This window comes from Lithobates pipiens, unplaced genomic scaffold, assembly GCF_037356315.1.
Source record: "Lithobates pipiens isolate NorthernLeopardFrog02 unplaced genomic scaffold, aLitPip1_a1.2 Scaffold_1, whole genome shotgun sequence".
Classification (NCBI taxonomy): Eukaryota; Metazoa; Chordata; class Amphibia; order Anura; family Ranidae; genus Lithobates; species Lithobates pipiens.
Genome location: NW_027507685.1, coordinates 217,081,854 through 217,103,091, shown reverse-complemented (window position 1 = coordinate 217,103,091; position 21,238 = coordinate 217,081,854). Strand labels below are relative to the sequence as shown.

Below are 21,238 nucleotides of genomic sequence, written 5' to 3'. Positions count from 1 at the left end.
CCACCATTGGCGCCAGGCGGGGGGGAACAGTGCCCCACCATTGGCGCCAGGCGGGGGGGAACAGCGCCCCACCATTGGCGCCAGGCGGGGGTTGAACAGCGCCCCATCATTGGCGCCGGGAACAGTGCCCCATCATTGGCATCAGGCGGGGGGGGGGGGGAACAATGCCCCATCATTGGCACCAGGCGGGGGGGGGGGGGGGGAACAATGCCCCATCATTGGCACCAGGCGGGGGGGGAACAATGCCACATCATTGGCACCAGGCGGGGGGGGGGAACAATGCCACATCATTGGCACCAGGCAGGGGGGGGGAACAATGCCACATCATTGGCACCAGGCGGGGGGGAACAGTGCCCCATCATTGGCACCAGGCGGGGGGGAACAGTGCCCCATCATTGGCACCAGGCGGGGGGAACAGTGCCCCATCATTGGCACCAGGCGGGGGGAACAGTGCCCCATCATTGGCACCAGGCGGGGGGGAACAGTGCCCCATCATTGGCACCAGGCGGGGGGGAACAGTGCCCCATCATTGGCACCAGGCGGGGGGGAACAGTGCCCCATCATTGGCACCAGGCGGGGGGGAACAGTGCCCCATCATTGGCACCAGGCGGGGGGGAACAGTGCCCCATCATTGGCGCCAGGTGGGAGGAAAAGTGCCCCATCATTGGTGCTAGACGGGAGGAAAAGTGCCCCATCATTTACAATAGTGGGAGGAACAGTGCCCCAGCATTGGTGTCAGCGGCAGGAACTATGCCCCGTAGTTGCTAAGATTGGGAGGAGTAATGCCTGAAGGGCTGAATAAAAGCAGGCATCTGGCCACTGGGTCGTAGTTTGGAGACCACTGTGATAGACTGATGGGGAACGGATCCCTATCCATCTGTTTTTGGTGGCCCGGATCAGATGCAGGCAGGAGTCCATTTACATCTGGGTCCCCACAGAGAACAATGGGTGGTCCCAACGAGTCCCTCTGAAAAACAGACAGGTGGGTGGTCGGTGGGGGGAGTGCCTGAGCAAAAGGAACACACTGGCTTGTGCAACCACCTCCTTATGCTCCTTTGCATATGGGAAAGCTGCACTGGAACACACTGGCTTACATTTTCACCAACACAGATTTTCAACCATTCAGAAGACAATGCTTAAAATAATATATTATAGAAATTAATCTAGCGGGGCAGAAATGATCAATCCATAAATATCAGAATGAAAACTGAAGACACTCAGCTGCAGCCGGCGGCTCTCTGGCCAATGTAAACCCAAAGACCTCGAGTGACAGGAGTGTACCTATCTTTATAAGCAAAGTTATTTTTAGGCTGAGCGTGAAAAAAAACATACAGCTTGCTACTGCAGATGCTGACAGGAGCCGTCACTTACTGTTTACTATTGTTTACAGGCAGGAGAGGAAGTGACATGGCCCCTTCGGAGTATACAGAAGAGAAGGTGGCAGCAGATAACATCACCATGCATGTTGCAATTAGTACTGCACAAGCCTCCAGAGAGGAACAAGCAAGACACAGGCCTTTCATCACCAATAATGGATGCCGCCATCACACACGAGAGCTCAGGAGCTCCGCTAAACAGATTCATGATAGGAAATGTATTCCAGAGAAGTCCACTGTCCTCTCAATCTGTCCTGTTCTCTGGCCCATAAAGCGCTTTTAGTTTCCACAATGCAAACGTGGAAAGATTTTGTTTGCGTTTTCCCCTCCCCCATGCAAAACACTACAGAGGTGGTGTAAAGATAGGGCCTTACACAAAGAGGATAATCCTCTTAATCCATCCCTTTCTTTCTAGGAAGCTCATTATTCTCAGACACAGGGGACTCTGCTATTGTCTGCAGATAGACAAATAAAAACTAAACACAGAAAAACAACCATTTCTGTGATCAACTTAAAGTGGGGTAACCACTAAAAAAAAAAAAATTAAAAAAGTCAGCAGCTACAAATACTGCAGCTGCTGGCTTTTAATAATCGGACACTTACCTGCCCCAGGGTCCAGCGATGCGGGGGAACGAAGCCCCCTCTCGCTCCCCGCTCCGCTCGCGGCGCCGTCATGCATACTGTGGGCACCCGGCTGTGGCTTCACAGCCGGGCACCCACTGCGCATGCGCGAGCGGCGCAGGGCGCCGTGATACGCCGTACAGTCACCTGGGACACGACAGGTCCCAGGTGAATGTGCGGCGCGAGGGGAAGTGATGTCACCAGCCCGGGCAATGAAGAAGGCAGATTACGAGGGACCCCCTAGCAACCGGTATTTAGAGGTGAGTAAAAATTTTTTTTTTTTTGATTTTTTTTACGAATTTTAAGTAGTTTTAATTTTTTGGTGGCAACACCACTTTAACACTAATGGTTTCTCCATGATTTTCCCGAACAATTGCAAGAGCAAACTGCCCATAAAACAATAAGGTCGTCCCTCCCTAAAGCAAACATTTTTTGAAGTTAAAGTGTTACTAAACCCACAACAGTAAAATCAGTCTGTAAATGAGTAAAGCATGCGTGTTATACGCATTGTGGAACCTAAGGGGTTAATCCTCTGCATTGTGTAAAAAGGCTGTTTGATCCTGTCTACTCTGATCCTCCCTTCTTCCACAGTCCCCAATCCATCTCCTGATGCCTTGGGAGCACTCGGCACATGCTCAGTTTGGTGTGTATTGCTAGACTGTTTTTTGTTTTGGGGAAGTGCATGCAATCAGCACAGGGCCAATCAGCACTGTCCAGCCTCAAAGGAAAGTCAGAAGAAAATTCCTCCTACAAGCTTTAACCAGACATTGATAGAAGTCATAAGACTGCTATAATACAGCTAATGAGAAAAGGTAGTTAGCAGTTTATATTTAGTAAAATAATTGCATTTCCATGTTCTGTGTACGGCCAGATATAGTGAATGCAGGGTCCTAGGTTTAGTAACACTTTAACACCTATTCGTTTGTCAGATCACGTCTGCAGATTCAAAAGTAATTTACATTCATTAAAGCAGACTTTCCATGCCAAACAGAAAGCCTGTTTATTTGCCCAGTTTCCCCAATAACCCCCCTCTACCCAGACAGAGTAGGGTGCTCAAAGCCCTGCAAGAATCCATGTAAGCCCACTGCGAAAAAGCATTCTCACAGGATTTTGAGTGCCCAGCTATTTCAGGAGGCAGCAGTGGGACATGCTGTCATCATCCATGTCTCCCAAAAGCATCAAAGACCAGGACTGAGAGTTTTGTCCCCCCCCATGGGTGACCTGCAGGTTTACAAATGGCATTATAATGCCATTTGTGTTGGGGGGGACAGTGAGCTTGCAAAACGGGAGACCATCTAAATGGCTGCAGTCGCCGGCTGTTTTTTTTTTTCCGCCCGAGTCAATTTGTTTTGATTGGCTGACAGGCCACACACATACTATCTGCCTACCCGATAAAAATGTATCCTTACTGGCCACTGATGTATTTTAGGCCTCTTTCATAAGCAGACTCTGCCAGCGGATCCAACTGCTCAGTGGAGGATCTCTCCACTGATCAGGCCAAAATGGACACAGCCCGCTCTCCTCTATGGGCGGGTGGATGAAAAAAAACAAACAAAAAAAAAAAAAAACAAACACACACACACACACACACACACACGCCAGACACCAGACCCCTGTCAGTTTCCATCCGATCTGTCAGATGGATTCGTCTGTTAGTGGAGCGGATGGGATGTCGGCAAGTGAAATCCGCTGCTTTATAATGGATGGACTGATGGGGTCCACTTGAAAAACTGACATGCGGACACAACCGGTCCACTTGTGTGAAAGGGGCCTTAGTAGACAAGAGATGACAGAACTTAAAGTGATTGAAACGTCTTGTTTTTTTTCCCCCTATAAAAATAACAGACATGTTATACTTACCTGCTCTGTTGCAGTGGATTTGCACAGAGCAGCCCCGATCCTCCTCCTCTCGGGTCCCTCTTCTGTGATCCTGACTCCATGTTCAGTGCCCCCACAGCAAGCAGTTTGCTCCGTGTGTCCATTCAGACACAGAGCCCCACCTGGCTCCACCCCCCCTCCTGATTGGATAACTGACAGCAGCCGCTGCTGCTGTGTCTCAGCCAATCAGCAGGGCGAATCTGAGACGGCTGAGACGCTTGTGGACATCGCTGGACAGAGAGGGACCTCAGTTAAGTATTAGGGGGGGCTGCTGCACACAGAAGCATTTTTTAATCTCAACACATAGAATGCATTAAAGCGGGAGTCCACCGGGACTCCGCGTTTTTTTTTTTTTTAAAAGCCAGCAGCTACAAATACTGCAGCTGCTGACTTTTAAATAGTGACACTTACCTGTCCAGCGCGCCCGGCTGCCGGGTCCCGCCGCCATCTTGGGTATGGGAATCAGGAAATGGAGCCTTTCGGCTTCATTTCCCGGTTCCCTACTGCGCATGCGCGAGCCGCGCGGCGCAATCCGGACGGTCCCCGCTTGCTGAAGGGGGCGGGCGCTGCGGAACGTACGCCCCGTTCCGCAGAGAGCTAGCCCGGAAGTGGGTGCAGTTACCTGGATTATCCAGGTAACTGCACCCCCCTGAAAGGTGCCGATTGTGGCGCCGGAGGGGGGGGGGATTCCGATGAGCGGAGGTCCATTTTAGGGTGGACCTCCGCTTTAAGCATTGCATTAAGATAGAAAAACTTCTGAATTTACAACCCCTTGAAGTTCCAAAATTTGTAAAGTCAAGCTCTTAAACAAAACAAAAAAACAAACAAAAAAAACACAAAACACCCCCCCCCCCTAGTGGAACTCGGACCAGAGAGGCACAGGGAAGTGGTTTCTGAGAAAAGGGTAAAAGTCCGAACTCTGACAGAGCTGACCATACACGGATTGCATTTCAGTGGGTCCTGATAAAGTGGGCAAAATGTATTTTGTGGGTGGCCCCCTACTGACCCTCTCTCGCCCAACATCCTTCAACTGCAAAAAATAAATAAAAAGGAGCCAGGCATACAGTGCCTTGCGAAAGTATTCGGCCCCCTTGAACTTTTCAACCTTTTGCCACATTTCAGGCTTCAAACATAAAGATATAAAATTTTTATTTTTTTGTGAAGAATCACCAACAAGTGGGACACAATTGTGAAGTGGAATGAAATCTATTGGATTTTTGAAACTTTTTTTAACTAATAAAAAATGAAAATTGGGGCGTGCAAAATTATTCGGCCCCCTTGCGTTAATACTTTGTAGAGCCACCTTTTGCTGCGATTACAGCTGCAAGTCGCTTGGGGTATGTCTCTATCAGTTTTGCACATCGAGAGACTGAAATTCTTGCCCATTCTTCCTTGTAAAACAGCTCGAGCTCAGTGAGGTTGGATGGAGAGCGTTTGTGAACAGCAGTTTTCAGCTCTTTCCACAGATTCTCGATTGGATTCAGGTCTGGACTTTCACTTGGCCATTCTAATACCTGGATACGTTTATTTGTGAACCATTCCTTTGTAGATTTTGCTGTATGTTTGGGATCATTGTCTTGTTGGAAGATAAATCTCCGTCCCAGTTTCAGGTCTTTTGCAGACTCCAACAGGTTTTCATCCAGAATGGTCCTGTATTTGGCTGCATCCATCTTCCCCTCAATTTTAACCATCTTCCCTGTCCCTGCTGAAGAAAAGCAGGCCCAAACCATGATGCTGCCACCACCATGTTTGACAGTGGGGATGGTGTGTTGAGGGTGATGAGCTGTGTTGCTTTTACGCCAAACATATCGTTTTGCATTGTGGGCAAAAAGTTAGATTTTTGGTTTCATCTGACCAGAGCACCTTCTTCCACATGTTTGGTGTGTCTCCCAGGTGGCTTGTGGCAAACTTTAGACGAGACTTTTTATGGATATCTTTGAGAAATGGCTTTCTTCTTGCCACTCTTCCATAAAGGCCAGATTTGTGCAGTGTACGACTGATTGTTGTCCTATGGACAGACTCTCCCACCTCAGCTGTAGTTCTCTGCAGTTCATCCAGAGTGATCATGGGCCTCTTGGCTGCATCTCTGATCAGTCTTCTCCTTGCCTGAGCTGAAAGTTTAGAGGGACGGCCAGGTCTTGGTAGATTTGCAGTGGTCTGATACTCCTTCCATTTCAAAATGATCGCTTGCACAGTGCTCCTTGGGATGTTTAAAGCTTGGGAAATCTTTTTGTATCCAAATCCGGCTTTAAACTTCTCCACAACCGTATTACGGACCTGCCTGGTGTGTTCCTTGGTCTTCATGATGCTCTCTGTGCTTTCAACAGAACCCTGAGACTATCACAGAGCAGGTGCATTTATACAGAGACTTGATTACACACAGGTGGATTCTATTTATCACCATCAGTCATTTAGGACAACATTGGATCATTCAGAGATCCTCGCTGAACTTCTGGAGTGAGTTTGCTGCACTGAGGCCGGGTTCACACCGCTGCGATGCGGAAACGCCGCGAATCCGCGGCGTTTTCCCGCATCGCACACCTCCCGCCGGCAGTTCACACTGCCCTATGCGGACGGCTGGGAGTGTCAATGATATGTTAATGACACCCCCAGATCCGTCCGCATATCGCAGTGCGATCTGCCGACTCGCACAGGAATCGGATCGCATGGTGTGAACCCCCATGCGATCCGATTCTGTTGCGGACCAAAAAAAGGGTCCCGTGCGAGTTTGCTGCGGGAGCGATGCGAATTCAGCCATACTATCTGTATGGCTGAACTCGCATCGCTACGGAGATCGGATGTGATTTGCGGTGCGAATCACATCCGGATCTCCCCCCGCAGCAGTGTGAACCCAGCCTGAAAGTAAAGGGGGCCGAATAATTTTGCACGCACCACTTTTCAGTTTTTTATTTGCTAAAAAAGTTTAAAATATCCAATAGATTTCGTTCCACTTCACAATTGTGTCCCACTTGTTGGTGATTCTTCACAAAAAATTAAAATTTTATATTTTTATGTTTAAAGCCTGAAATGTGGCAAAAGGTTGAAAAGTTCAAGGGGGGCGAATACTTTCGCAAGGCACTGTATAATTGTCAGCTGCCTCCAATCAAATTCAGCCACCAGCCCCTGTTAAAATAGATTGGCCGCAGTGGGAGATTCATCCATTCACGCTGCATAGTGTGGCTGGAGGGATCTGTAAGGAATCTGCAGGCTACACAGGAAAAAAAAATAAAATAAATAAAAAAAAAAAAGTGTATTGCCAGCCAAAAGCATGACTTGCCTTTTAGAAGATTAAAATGGGTGATAGAAAACCTATGATTTGCCTATTCAAGACAAATCAACACGGTTTTACCAGCAGCCACTACAGGAGTTTATGTTTGCCTTCCCTTTGCCAGTGGGCCCCCCAGAAGCAACGGAAAATACCCAGAATTTCCAGATATGCGGAACATGTGACAAACTTCCCCTCCTCCCTCTGGAGCTGGTGCTTGGCAATGGGATGCTCAGGCACCACGTGGCAGGGAGAGAATCCTCCGCTGTGTGACTGGTGACTTGGAGCTTACACGGGGAAGAACTCTTCACTCCCAGGGTTTGAACAGAGCAGGGCCGGCATTAAAGCAAATCTCTTGCTTTGTCCAGAATAAGCAAAACACGCTTTAAAAATGAATGTGCGAGTGCAGAACATCTATAAATCTGAGTGTGCGTTCCCAATACAGAGATGAATTAGTTGGGGGGTGTGGTGGTCACACCATCTGACTGTGCAATCAGATCGCTACATGCATGGCCTGTTTTACACGTAACCACCAAGCCAATTGTGTCATTAGTCCACGGAAGATTTAAAATGCAGAAGGAAGCAATGGTTGCTAGGAGCATTCAGACACCCTTAACAGGAGGCCCTATGCTACAATGCAGTTGTCGCTCTGTAAGGCGGTAGGGGAATTCAGGGGCCTCTGGAGTAAGGTGGTGTGTTTATTAGGATTGCGCTTATGGCATTTTAGGAATGTGGAGAGGTCAGCCAGGGTTACAGAAAATCACAGGATGCCCTGGAGCACAGACTATAGAGGGCGATCTTCTAGTCAATGACTGCTGACAAAGACCACGGCCACCGCACACAGCGTGCCGTGTTAACAAGGAATCCTGCTTCTAGCTGATAACTTAGATCTGTGAATGCGTTTTATTTTAAAGCTGCAATTTATTCTTCTACATGTAAAATGGCCGATTCTTTCAGAGCACACATTGGTATTGCAGCACCTGTTAGTCACTGAAATGCCCTTCGTAAGAGAGAAAAGCAGGCTACCCCAGAAACTAGATTTTTGTTTCAATTATTATATTATACAGGATGTATATAGCGTCAGTTTGCACAGCGCTTTACGTTAGGGCAGACAGTACAATTACAATACAATTCAATACAGGAGAATCAGAGGGCACAGCTTGTTAGAGCTTACACTCTCAGCCCTTGTACACACAGTCGGAGAATCCATCGGAATGTGTCCTATTGGACCGTCTCGTCGGATAATCCGACTGTGTGTGGTATGCATCGGACTGATTCCGTCCGAATATCCGTCGGACCCAATTTTCCAACATGTTGGAAATATTTCCTGACCAACTGGTTCGATCGGACATACTCCGATCATGTGTAGCGAATTTTGATCGGACCAAGTGCCATGCATGCTCAGATCAAATTCCTACATCAAAGCTATTGGCTACTAGCCTGAATGTAGTCCCATCGTAACAAAATTACGTCATCACGTTCTGAAAGATCGGATTTTTCGACAACTTAGTCCGACCGTGTGTATGCAACAGTTTCGGACACAATCCGTTGGACTAAATCCCACGGACAAAATCCGACGGATTTGGTTGGCAGAATCTCCGACCGTGTGTACAGGGGCTCAGAGGGAGGGTCAAGTGATACAAAAAGGGTAAAACAAAAACTGTGTTGGATGATCAATGAAGAAAATAAAAGTACAGTTTTTACGTGGAGGCAGGAACGGCTTCTCTGAAGAGAAAAGTTTTCAGGGATCGCCTAAAAGTGGATGGATTTTAAGATAGTCTGACAGATTGGGGTAGGGAACTCCAAAGGATAGGAGAGGCTTGGGAGAAGTAGTGGAGGCGAGTATGGGAGGGTGATGAAGTAGCTAGAGAGGAGGAGGTCTTGGGAGGACCGAAGAGAACGATTAGGTTGGCATTTTGAGATTTAGTGATGTAGTTGGGGGCAGAGTTGTGGATGGCTTTGTAAGTTATTGTTCGTATTTTGAATTTAATTTGTTGGGCGAGTGGTAGCTAATGGAGGGATTGGCAGAGAGGGGTAGCAGACACTGAGCGGTTAGAAAGGTGGGCGAGTCTGGCAGTAGCATTCATGATGGACTGAAGGAGGAATAGCCTATGTAAAAGGTAAGCCAATGAGGAGGCAGTTGCAGTAGTTGAGGCGAGAGAGAGAACCAGGGAGTGCATCAGGAGCGTAGTGGTTTCATTGGTTAGGAAGAGACGTCGTTTAAAGATGTTGAAGGTTGCAATATTGGACAAGGTATGTGGGAAAGCCATTGTTTACTTACTGAAAAAAAATCAGCTGAACATTTGATGGTTTTGGACCTCATTCACACAGACGTAAAGTGGTTATTTTTTTTTCCATTGACAAAGTGGAGGAGAAGAAGAAGGAAGGAGGAAGAAGAAAGAAGAAAAAAAAGTACTTTTATAACCGCTTAAAGAAACTGGTTTGCCAGCACAGGATGCAAACCTGTTCATGGGCATCTGCATGCAGGCAGCCTAATTAACCGCTTGCCTACTGGACACTTTCACTCCCTTTCTGCTCAGGCCAATTTTTAGCTTTCAGTGCTGTCGCGTTTTGAATGACAATTATGTGGTCACGTAGCGCTGTACCCAAACTAAATTTTTACGTTTTTTTGGAGACAGTTGGAGCTTTCTTTTAGTGGTATTTAATCACTGCTGGTGCTTTTATTTTTTGCTAAACAAAAAAAAAAAAAAATAGGCCAAAACTTAAAGCGGTAGTAAACCCGCATTTTTTTTTTTTTTTTTTAAAAACCTGCAAAGCAAAAGGCATAATGAGCTAGTATGCACCGCATACTAGCTCATTATGAAATACTTACCTTAGAACGAGGCCCCGACATCTCGCCCGATCCACGCCGAGGAAGCCGACATGCTCCCTCGGCGTCTCTTCCGGGTATCGCGGCTCCGGCGCTGTGAGTGGCCGGAGCCGCGATATCGTCACTCCCGCGCATGCGCGCGGGAGATTTAAATCCGGCCGGACGAGCGCTGCCGGATTTTCGCGGAGAGAACCCCCTTGTGCGCATGCGCCGCTGCAGTCAGCGGCGCATACCGAGGGGAATATCTCCTAAACCGTACAGGTTTAGGAGATATTTTTTTTACCTACAGGTAAGCCTTATTATAGGCTTTCCTGTAGGTAAAAGTTAAAAAAGTGGGTTTACTTCCACTTTAAAAAAAAAAGAGAAAAAAATAGATAAATAAAGAAGGTGGTTTTAGATTCTGTTAAACATTTTCTAAATCATTTTTCTCCTTCACTGATGTGAGCTGATGAGGCTGCACTGATAGGCGGCACAGATGGGCATGGATAGGGGGCTACACCAATGATCAGGACAGAGATTATCAGTGTAGATGTCCCCTGTGTGGTTACCGGCTCTCCTCACAAATTCTCAGCATAAGGAGAGGATTGGCAATAACCTGCAAATCCTGTTTAGGCTGCGATTGAACAGAGCTGGTCACATGGTAAAAAGCGGCTGTGATTGGCTCTTTACTTGATCTGTGATCAGCTGTGTCCGCAGTACACAGCAATCAGAGATTCCTCCCAATGCACGCCGTAAAGGGGCGCGCAGGATACGTGATCACGGGAGGACGTCCGTAGACGACCTCCAGGCAATGCGAGTCCGCACTATAGCCATCATTTGGCTATAGCGTGGGCCGTTAATGTCAAATGGGATGTGACTGCTGCTCCCAATTTGACATCTGTGTGGGTGCGGGCACATGCCCCCGAACATAGACCGTGTAAGATTGGAGACACACACCCACGCAGATGTCTGTGTCCATGCAGCCGCTGAATCTCAATTGAAATGAATGAGACTGCCTGCAGATGTATGAAACACCTTTGCATCCTGTGCAGGCAAACAGCTTCACAAGGATGTATAAGTCTGTGTGAACGAGGCCTAGCCCTCCTATTTTTATACCTTTTGACTACAAAATACTGTAGGGAGACAATTCTCAATTATAGTGATGCTAAACAGACTCCACAAGATGGATTGTGTGACAGATTTATTACAAGGTTATAGTTGGAGTCATAAAATTCCTTCCTCAGCTGCTCTAAACTAGCACTGCAACAGAATAGGACCAGACCCCAGACCCTGACCACTTCTTAAAGAGGGAGTCCACTGGAAAAAAATTTTTTATTAAAAGCCAGCAGCTATAAATACTACAGCTGCTGACTTAATAAAAATGGACACTCACCTGTCCCAGGGTCCAGCGATGTCGGCAGCCAAGAACGATCGATCCCTTGGCTCTCAGCTGCTGCCGCTGCCATTCTCTGTGAGGGAATCAGGAAGTCCCTCCGCTATTTGATGTGAAAACCTGTCATAGATCTTTGCAAACTGCTGCTGGGGGGTCACAAACCAACTACCTGTCCCAGAGACTTTGCTGAAATAGTAGTAGACTGGTTTGTGACCAACTGTGTTACCAACTTGCTTGACCAATGTCTCCCAATGATTCATATACCATCTCCAGGTACAACATTAAAGACCACACCATAATCCATTGGGGATTATATGTAAAATACTGGAAGACTACCCAATCAATGCACATGAAAAATCTGATTGTACAATCCCACCGCCACAGAAAACAGAATGCAGATTTGTAAGGTCAAGCAGACATTTTAATCCGCTAAGATCTGACCCATCTTCCTGTGTCTGCCCTGCTCCAACACAAGTTTGTTAGATTTAGGCCTCATGCACACGGCTGGTGTTAAAACGATTGTAAAGTCTCTCTTTTTTTTTTAACTAAAAATGTTATACCTACCTGCTCTGTACAGTGGATTTGCACAGGACAGCCTGGATCCTCTTCTTGGGTCCCTCTTCACTGCTCCTGGCCCCTCCCTCCTGTTGAGTGCCCCCACAGCAAGCAGCTTGCTATGGGGGCACCTGAGCAAAGCTGCAGCTCAGTATATCCATTCAGACAGAGCTGCAATTCACCCTGCCCCCTCTCTTTCCCAATTGGCTAACTGACTTTGATTAACAGCAGCGGGAGCCAATGGCGGTGCTGCTGTGTCTCAGCCAATCAGGAAACAGAGTTCCAGGCGGCCAAGGGAGTCGTGGACATCGCTCGAGAGAGATGGGGCTCAGGTAAGTATTAAGGGGGCTGTGGGGTGCGCTTTATCTTACTGCATTCGATGCAGTAAGAAAAAAATAAATAAATAAATAAAAAAACACTTCTGCCTTTACAACCTCTTTAAGGTAGAGCTACAGGCAAAAAAAATTCTCTTTCATTTTGGAAAGAGCAAGTGAGGGTTATAAGCCATAATTTTTTTGCCATCTGGGTCCTATAGGGAAGATTTCCCTTCACTTCCTGTCCCATAGCCAAACAGGAAGTGAGAGGAAACCCCTGCAAATTTAGGCTCCATGCACACTAGAGTTTTTTTTAAGCTAAAAAACGCTGGAAAAAAAATACACTTGACAAAAACATGAATAGCTTTTTGTAGTAGCGTTTTGGAGAGTTTTTGCTGTCAATAGCGTCTCTGCTGGAAAAACACTCCAAGAGACTCTTTTTCTGCTCCTAGATGGTTGAGCTGAAAAAACACTAACAGCCCAAAGTAGTATGCATGGACACATAGGGGTTGATTTACTAAAGCTAGAGATGGCAAGATCAGTCACACTTCTGCAGAGAAGCCAATCAGATTCTAACCACAGCCTGCTTAATTAAGCTTTAGCAATACAACCTCATTGCCGATTGGTTTCTCTGCAGAAGTGTGACTGATTTTGCACGCTCTAGCTTTAGTAAAGAAACCCCATAGAATAACACTAATTAGCTTCTAGGAGCAGAATAAAAAAAAAATGCTAATAACAGCTTCTAGGAGCTTGCAAAAAACGCTAGTGTGCATGGAGCCTAAAAGGAATTCTTTGCCCCCCCCCGGTCATCAGAACTTGTGTCCCAATTGGAAGATTTCCCCTCTATTACTTTTCAGACAACCCAAAATTTGCGATTTTCTTTACTTTCAATGATAATAGTAAACAGGAGAGAGGCTGAATCTCCCTAATCCCTAGTGGGGACACAGACAGCAATAAAAACCGACAGGTGTTCTAATCCCCCTCAACTCTTTCCAAAACAAAAAAAAAAAGTTTTGCCCTTAGTTAAACTTTAAACTCAAGTTTTTGGGAGTTTAGGCATTTTTTTTCTTCTGTCCTTGAACTCCCCTCATGTTATCCTGTGTCCATGCACTCATGTTTTTATCAGTTTAGTAGCAGGGGAGTTTGGAGGATGTTTTCTAAAGGCCCTAAAATCATGTTCCAGAGAGGGAATTTTGACCCCACAAAACAATGAATGCTGTTAAACTCTAGGTACATTTAGCGCTTCAGCTTTCATTTATTTCAATGGCCAGAATGAATTTTGGCCAATGAAATAAACACCCAAACTTCAAACACTGTTAAACTGGTTTGAAAAAAAAAAAATGCAGCTTAGGTGAGTTTAGACTGCTGATCATCTCCGGTCAGGATAAGCAGCATTTACAAGAAACCAGTGTGCATGAGGTCTTATATTAAGCATGTATATTTCCCAGATTTAGGCCAACCTACCCCTGCAGTGACCCCTAAAGCTGGGTATTCTCTAGAAGACTTTCAAATGAAAATTCGTACAAAAATGTATATAAATTCTGAATACATTCGATGGCTTGATGAATAGAGTTGGAAATTCCGATTGCTTTTAACATACAATTTTGTAAGAATGGAATTTCCCAAACAAAATACCAAACAACACTGTTAACACATTCTACTACTTCAAATTTTATTGTCGCTATAACTGAAAATGAACATCGATCTTACCCCACCAACGATTAAAAAAAAAAAAAATGCAAGTTCTTGAAGCGGAGCTTCAGGCTCCATCAGAAAAAAAATAAGAGTCAGCAGCTTCAAATACTGTAGCTGTTGACTTTTAATATTAGGACACTTACCTGCCCACAAATCCAGTGGTGTTCTCACCCAAGCCGATTTTTCAATAAGCTCTCGGTTGCTGCCGCCATCTTGGCTGAGGGAAACTGGTAGTGAAGCCTTGCAGCTTCACAGCCGGTTCCCTACTGCGCATATGCGAAGTGCGCTGCGCTTTGTGAAAGGCCCGCCGGCGGGGGGGAGGGGGGGGGTTGCTGGAGGAGCTTCTGGTTGAGTCTGCCGCAGCGAACACACCCGAAGTGGGAGCGGATATCTGTCAAAACCAAGTACCCGCTCCATCTCCCCCAAAAAGGTTACAAATGTGGCAGCAGAGGGGGTGAAAGGGCAGATTAAAGCGGAGCTCCACCCAAAAAGGGAAGCTTCGCTTTAATATGAAAGCTTTTGTTCGAAAATAGACTACTATATGCCCAGCTTTAGATTCGTTGTTTGCTGGAGCCAAGGCCCACACAGAGTTTAAGGCCTCATGCACACTGGACTTTTTTTTTTTCACAGCTGCTGTTTTTGGCTTCAGACTTTTTTCTGCAGCCAATAAACTCTGGAGCACGTTATCCTATGTATCCATGCACACATATAGACTTTTAGAAGTTTTTACAGGGGCATTTTCTGGCTGGAAAAAAAACAAAAACTAGCGGGTTTTAAGAAGTGTTATTCAGCTGTAAAAATACTCTAAACTCTGGAAAAAAGCTTAACGCCATAAACTGCAGCTATTCAGCGTTTTTAAACCATAAGCGTTTGTGGGAGTATAATTTTGTTTAAAAAAAAAATAAATAAAATAAAAAAACTCATTCTACAGCTAATACTGGCTTTTTTTTATTTTATTAACATCCAGTGGTATTGAGGCGTAAATGTCATGATGAATCAATATATAATGTTGCAACGTAAAACGAAATGTTACATAACATTCCACAACCCTTATCTAATTGTTGTCATGAGTGCAAATAAAGGTCTCATTTTAGAAGGGGAAAAAAACAAAACAAAAAAACATTTCTTTAGAAATTGAACAGGGTCTGCCCTTCAGAAGCACATTCAAGGTAGATATGGAAATACTAATAGCATCTCAGGTGAAGGGGGGTGTAGTGTCGATGTCAAATTAACATGATGTGGTGAGAAGCTTATGTCTTGTTAAGCTTGGGTATACTGAAGAACAGCTGACCTGCCACAAGCAATAGGAACACATGCCATGGTGTCACCCCCCGATACCAGTGTGCACAGGCCCCAATATGTATCAATCAATGAAGGAAGTAGCAGGTTTCTTGCGGTTCATACTAATAATCAGGACTTTCACATTTTAGATGGCTGACAGGTACACCTTTAAGCTAGGTTCACACCTATGCAGGTTGCGATTGATGCATTTTCCTTTGCATTTTTCATGTGCATTTTTGACACTTTTTAATGTGTTTTGCTTTTTTATTTTTGATCAGTCTATTGAACCAAAAATGCAACCTGCTGCAGGCATAAAAGTCATTGACCCTTTCCAAAAAAAAAAAAAAAAAAGGTTGAAAATGCACAGGTGTGAACACTACCTATAGGAAACCTTGTTAAATGGACTTTAGTGCCTTGCTACAAATTTGAAAACGCATAGATGTGAACCTAGCCTTAAGTGGAACTTAAGTTGCTAAATGTCAACGTGATCAATGTATCTAGCAGTATCCGACATGTTATATTATCTTTACAAGCAACCTGGGATCCCTGAGACCATTTCAAAACACTTAGAACACTAAAAGGCTTGGGCCAGCCATTTCCTAGCTGGTGGTTAGATCACCCACTGCAGTGACTGACAAACTTTTAAAACTGCAAGAAAGTGTTTTAATTTGAATAATTTAGAGTGCTACAAAAGGTGCTCAACATAAAGTTTAAAGGGATGTGCGTGAGCTGAGAAAATTGGATTCAAACATTTAAAATTTCCATTACTATGACATGTGCTAAAGCATTCTGAGATTTTGCCACTTGGGAAGTGTTACTAAAGGTTATAACAAACACGTTCTACTTACCTGCTCTATGAAATGGTATTACACAGAATGCCCCCGATCCGCCTTTTCTCGGGTCCCTCCTCTTCTTCATGTGTCCCCATATCAAGCTGTTTGCTATGGGGGCACATGGTGTCTGCTCGCTCCCGACCTGTGTGTCTATTGAGCTGCGTTACACAGACACAAAGCTGGGCTTAGCCCCATCCCCTCATCACAGCGTTTGATTGACAGCAGTAGGAGCCAATGGCTCCTGCTGCTGTTCAAGGCTGTGTGTGAAGAGGAAGAGAGGGGGGAGAAGAGATGCAGCTGCGCACAGCACTTGATCCCTTCTCCCCTCTCTTCCCCTTCACACAGGGATAGGGGGAGGACAGAGAAATATAAAACATTTACCTTAATGAAAAAAACCTTTTGTAGATTTAGTATCACTAACTATAAAGAACCCTTTCTATACTGAAAGAAAGATTATCTTTTTAGGCAATCTGTTGAGATGACCAGAAAACACTTCAGAACAATGAGATTGTGTCTGTATTGCCTGAAGCCAGTAGAAGGAGCTGTATGCTCGGAGCCTGTAGCCTTGCATCTTGTCTTTCCTACACTGAGGCCCACCCGCCGGTGACGTCATTTCCCTTGGTGCGGTCCACGCCAGGCAGCCTGGATCCTCTCCACTTCCTGTCTTGGATTCAGCGTCCTGCATAGGCTTCAACATCTCTGGATGCCAGAAAACTGGACAGCTGGTACCCCTCGAGGAGGACCTTCTGTACCACAGATATGCCTTTGAATTCTACTATTGTGTAAATGCATTACTTTGCACAATTAAAATATACATTTAATACTACACTTAGGTGTGCCTCCCTTCTTTCTTCTTTTGCTTGTATTGCCTACAGCTAGCTTTAGACATCTTTATTACACGCTAAACCACCTTTCATTAAAACAAGACCTCTTTTCATTTATACCTTTATACAGTGAAAACTGTAACCTGATGTGGACCTAAAGCAGAATGCCACCCTAAAACCAACTAGACTTAAAAAATGCCCCCCCTCCTATGCGACTAAGAAGTGTATAAAGATGTATACATTTACGTTTTTTCAGCCCGGTCACATGATCCAGCTCTCCTGTGTCAGCTGTAGGGGAGAGGAGGGAGCTCCGACAACGGCGGAGACACGGGAGCCTGTGTGGGACGTCACCACTTCTAGAAAACGCACCCATTGTCAAACGCTCTCTCCCCTTTCCCTGCAGCCTGACACAGGGATCCTGTAACCAGGCCAGGTTGAAAACAGGTATATACATCTGTTTCACACAGGTTAGTCAGCATAGGTGTTAGGAGGGGGGACAAAACATTTTTAGGACTAGTTAGGTTTAGGCTGGAATTCTACGCTTGGCATTGGGTTTTGCTGCTTATCATTGTTTCAAGAACAGACAGATCTTATATTAGTCTCTGTACATCCTTACATAATATCTTTTTTGCATTTGCCACTCACCTCTTTTTTGCAGCCAGCCTTCCTTTACCACCATTACTTCATTCATGGTGATGGAAAGACCAAGGCCTCAGTGTAAACAATCAGCTCTCCAAAAAAAGTGGGTTCAGACTGTTTAGCGGTTCTGGAAATAAGAAAAATAAAAGTGGTTAGCCAACAAAGGCATCTACAAGAATATAATACAGCGTATAACTTACACACTACAAACAAATGGCATAGACAAAGACATGAGATCTTCAAAAGAAAATTCAAGAAACACAACACTATAACACAAAAGACTGTGTGGTGGTTAACACGAGCTTTCCATACACTTATAAAATGTCATATCAACTATCTGTGCAGATTTGTAACAATCAGTAGGAAGGAGATTTCATAATGTGTAATGCCTCACAGTTTGCACAGGCTGGCTGTCAGAGACTTTATTAGTTACTGGCAGAAATATATTGAATTATATTTTAATGCCATTTTAGTTTTTGCTTGAATTCCCTCAAAAGCAGCTAACTTTCTGTCCTACTGCACCTCTACTAACTGTGCTGGCAGGTACTGGATTTTTTCTCCCCGACTTACTGCTCCTCTACTAACTGTGCTGGGAGGTACCTGAACCTTACATTCTGTCTTACTGCTCCTCTACCAGCTGTGCTGGCAGGTACCCAAATCTTACTTACTGTCCTATTGCTCCTCTACCAACTATGCTGGCAGGTACCTGAACCTTACATTCGGTCCTATTACTCCTCTACCAGCTGTGCTGGCAGGTACCCAAATCTTACTTACTGTCCTATTGCTCCTCTACCAACTATGCTGGCAGGTACCTGAACCTTACATTCGGTCCTATTACTCCTCTACCAGCTGTGCTGGCAGGTACCTGAATCTTACTGTCCTATTGCTCCTCTACCAGCTCTGCCCCTACTATATCTCCACAATTCCTTTATCATCCTCCACTATCAGCTGCATAGCACTGTGTTCCAGGTCTGAGCCGAGACATTCCTGTCTCATACATGGAGCACAATATTATCTGAGTGGCGCTTAACCATTCATAGAAAGCAATGTTTTCTAGCAATACAAAGCTTTCTCTGATTGGCTTCAGAGAGGCGGGCTGATGATGTCACAAACTCTGTCTCGGCCAATCAGCTTTAAAGTTTTAAGAATTCTGCCATAGCCAAAAAATAAAAAATGAGCTCCAGAGGGCTTAAGCTTGCTATACATTAGTAGATTGAGAATGAACATTCAGACAAAAAAAAAATAAAAAATCTCAGTACATTCGATGATTCTGCCATTTGAATGAGCTTTAAATTTTTGTTTACTTTTAACATTAGATTTTAGAATGAATGCACTTCTCTCGATCGAAACACTTGCACTCTTGAAAAATTAGCATTCGTTATGTTTTAACCACCCCATAGATTTACTGCTACAGAGCAGCCATTCTGTGCACCTAGAAGAGTCAAAGGGCAGAGCCCCGCCTATGCAAAACAAGGCAGAGCCCCGCCTATGCAAAACAAGGCAGAGCCCCGCCTATGCAAAACAAGGCAGAGCCCCGCCTATGCAAAACAAGGCAGAGCCCCGCCTATGCAAAACAAGGCAGAGCCCCGCCTATGCAAAACAAGGCAGAGCCCCGCCTATGCAAAACAAGGCAGAGCCCCGCCTATGCAAAACAAGGCAGAGCCCCGCCTATGCAAAACAAGGCAGAGCCCCGCCTATGCAAAACAAGGCAGAGCTCCGCCTATGCAAAACAAGGCAGAGCTCCGCCCTGACAGGTGGGAAGAGATGGATTTTCTTTCCCTGAAAGGCAAGGAATAAAATCCATCACATCCCTGACAGTACACAAGCACTGGCTAGGCACACATTTAACCCTCCCTAGATGTTTAACCCCTTCCCAGTCAGTGTCATTAGTGCAGTGACAGTGCACTGATCACAGTATTGGTGTTACTGGTTCCCACAAAATGTCAGTTAGTGTCAGGTTCTCTGTCGCAATATGGAAGTCCTGCTATAAGCCACTGATCGTTGTCATTACTAGTATAAAAAAAAAAAAAATTCCAGTATATACAGTCCATAATTTGTAAACACTATAATGTTAGCATAAACCAGGCAATATACACTTATAGGGATTTTGGTAACCAAAAATATGTAGCAGAATACATATTTTCCTAAATGTATGAAGAAATTAGATTTTTCTTTATTGGATATGTTTTAGGGTCAGTTCACACTACATGCATCTTTTTCTGCTTCAAAGATGCATGGAAAGTAGGTTATATGATTTTCAATGGCATGGTTCACACCAGTGCTTGCAGTTTCAGCAAGTTCCAGAAAAAAAAAAAAAATAGAACATGCTGCATTTGACTGTACTAGAATGCTGTAAAACGCATCAAAAGCGCACTGGAACACACATCCTTATTGAAAAGGTTAAGAAAAATGCACTGGACTGCATCAAAAACAAGCATGCAGAAAAGCACCTGGCACGCATCTGGACTGCTTTCCTATAGTGTGAACTGGCCCTTATAGCAGAAAGTAAAGAAAAAAAAAAAGTCTTCAAACTGTCTTCCACTGGAGCGGTGCGCTGGCAGGACGTTAAAAAACCTCATGCAAGCAGCATCTTTGTAGCGGTGAAGGAGCGGTGTATATACCGCTCCTGTCCATTGAAATCAATGGGGCCGCGCGGCTATACTGCCGGCAAAGCAACGGTAAAGTGGCACTAAAAATAGAGCAGTTTTACCGCCGACGCTGCTCCCGTCCCAGTGTGAAAAGGGCCTAAAAGAAAGCTCTATTTGTAGGACAAAAATTATATTTTACTTGGGTACACAGGAAAAACATTGTGCTGTTATTTTCCACAGGAGACTACAAAACACTGCACCAATAATCAGGGGGTGCAATATCAGGCTCCTGACGACACATCTTCCAGCTAGTAGTTCTGTAGAGGTTTTCAGTTAAAAAGCTGGAAGGGTCAGTGGACTACGAGTCCATTGAGAACTACAAGTCTATCTGCCACACTAACAAGGAAAGGGATTCAGTGTGAGGGGAACATGTCACACCCTAAATACATGTGTAACATGTTCCAAAAGGTGAACTTATCCTTTAAAGTGGTAGTAAACTCTGCTATATAAATTTTGTTTTAGGGTCCCCCAAGGTGGGCTATGCCATAATGTTGCTAGTATCCAGTTGGCCCCCGGCGCTTCCATCTTCTCCCGGTCTTCCTTCCGGGTCTTGGGCCTGCGCGGCTCACTGTACATGACAGCTGACAGGCAGAAGGAAGCATTTATGGCAGAAGAGACCAGTGCCTGTCAGCACATTTTCAAAAAATTGCCTTTACTTTAAAAGGGGGGTTGTAAAGGCAGAAGGATTTTTTATCTTAATGCATTCTATGCATGTAGACCCCTTTCACACTGAAGCGGTTTTCAGGCACTTTTGGGCTAAAAATAGCGCCTGTAAAGCACCTGAAAAACATCTCCCCTGCAGTCTGAGGGCTTTCACACTGGGGCGCTGTACTAGTAGGACGTTAAAAATAAAATCTTTGGAGCGGTGTATACACCTCTCCTAAACCGCCCCTGCCCATTGAAATGATTGGGCAGTGCCGCTGTAGCGGCACTTTGCAGTAGTTTTAACCCTTTTTTGGGCACTAGCGGGTAAAAGTGCCCACTAAAATTCCTCACCCACTTTGACATGCAACGACTCACATCCTACTAGCAGCTAGACTCTCAATCAGGTTATGGAAAACAGATAAGACTCCCTCCACTGACCAGCATCTAGAAATAGTCAACCTC

General features: G+C 45.2%; 1 protein-coding gene across 2 annotated transcripts in view; it reads right to left on the bottom strand.

Annotated features, from left to right (window-relative positions):
• Nucleotides 1-21,238, bottom strand: part of AKT2 (AKT serine/threonine kinase 2) — a 106,117-nt gene that overhangs the window by 32,730 nt on the left and 52,149 nt on the right. For both annotated transcript variants that reach the window (XM_077482629.1, XM_077482620.1), the window contains exon 2: nt 17,490-17,610. In XM_077482629.1, coding sequence (XP_077338755.1) covers nt 17,490-17,535 — 46 coding nt within the window. In that variant the 5' untranslated portion in view covers nt 17,536-17,610. The remainder of the gene's footprint in view (nt 1-17,489; nt 17,611-21,238) is intronic.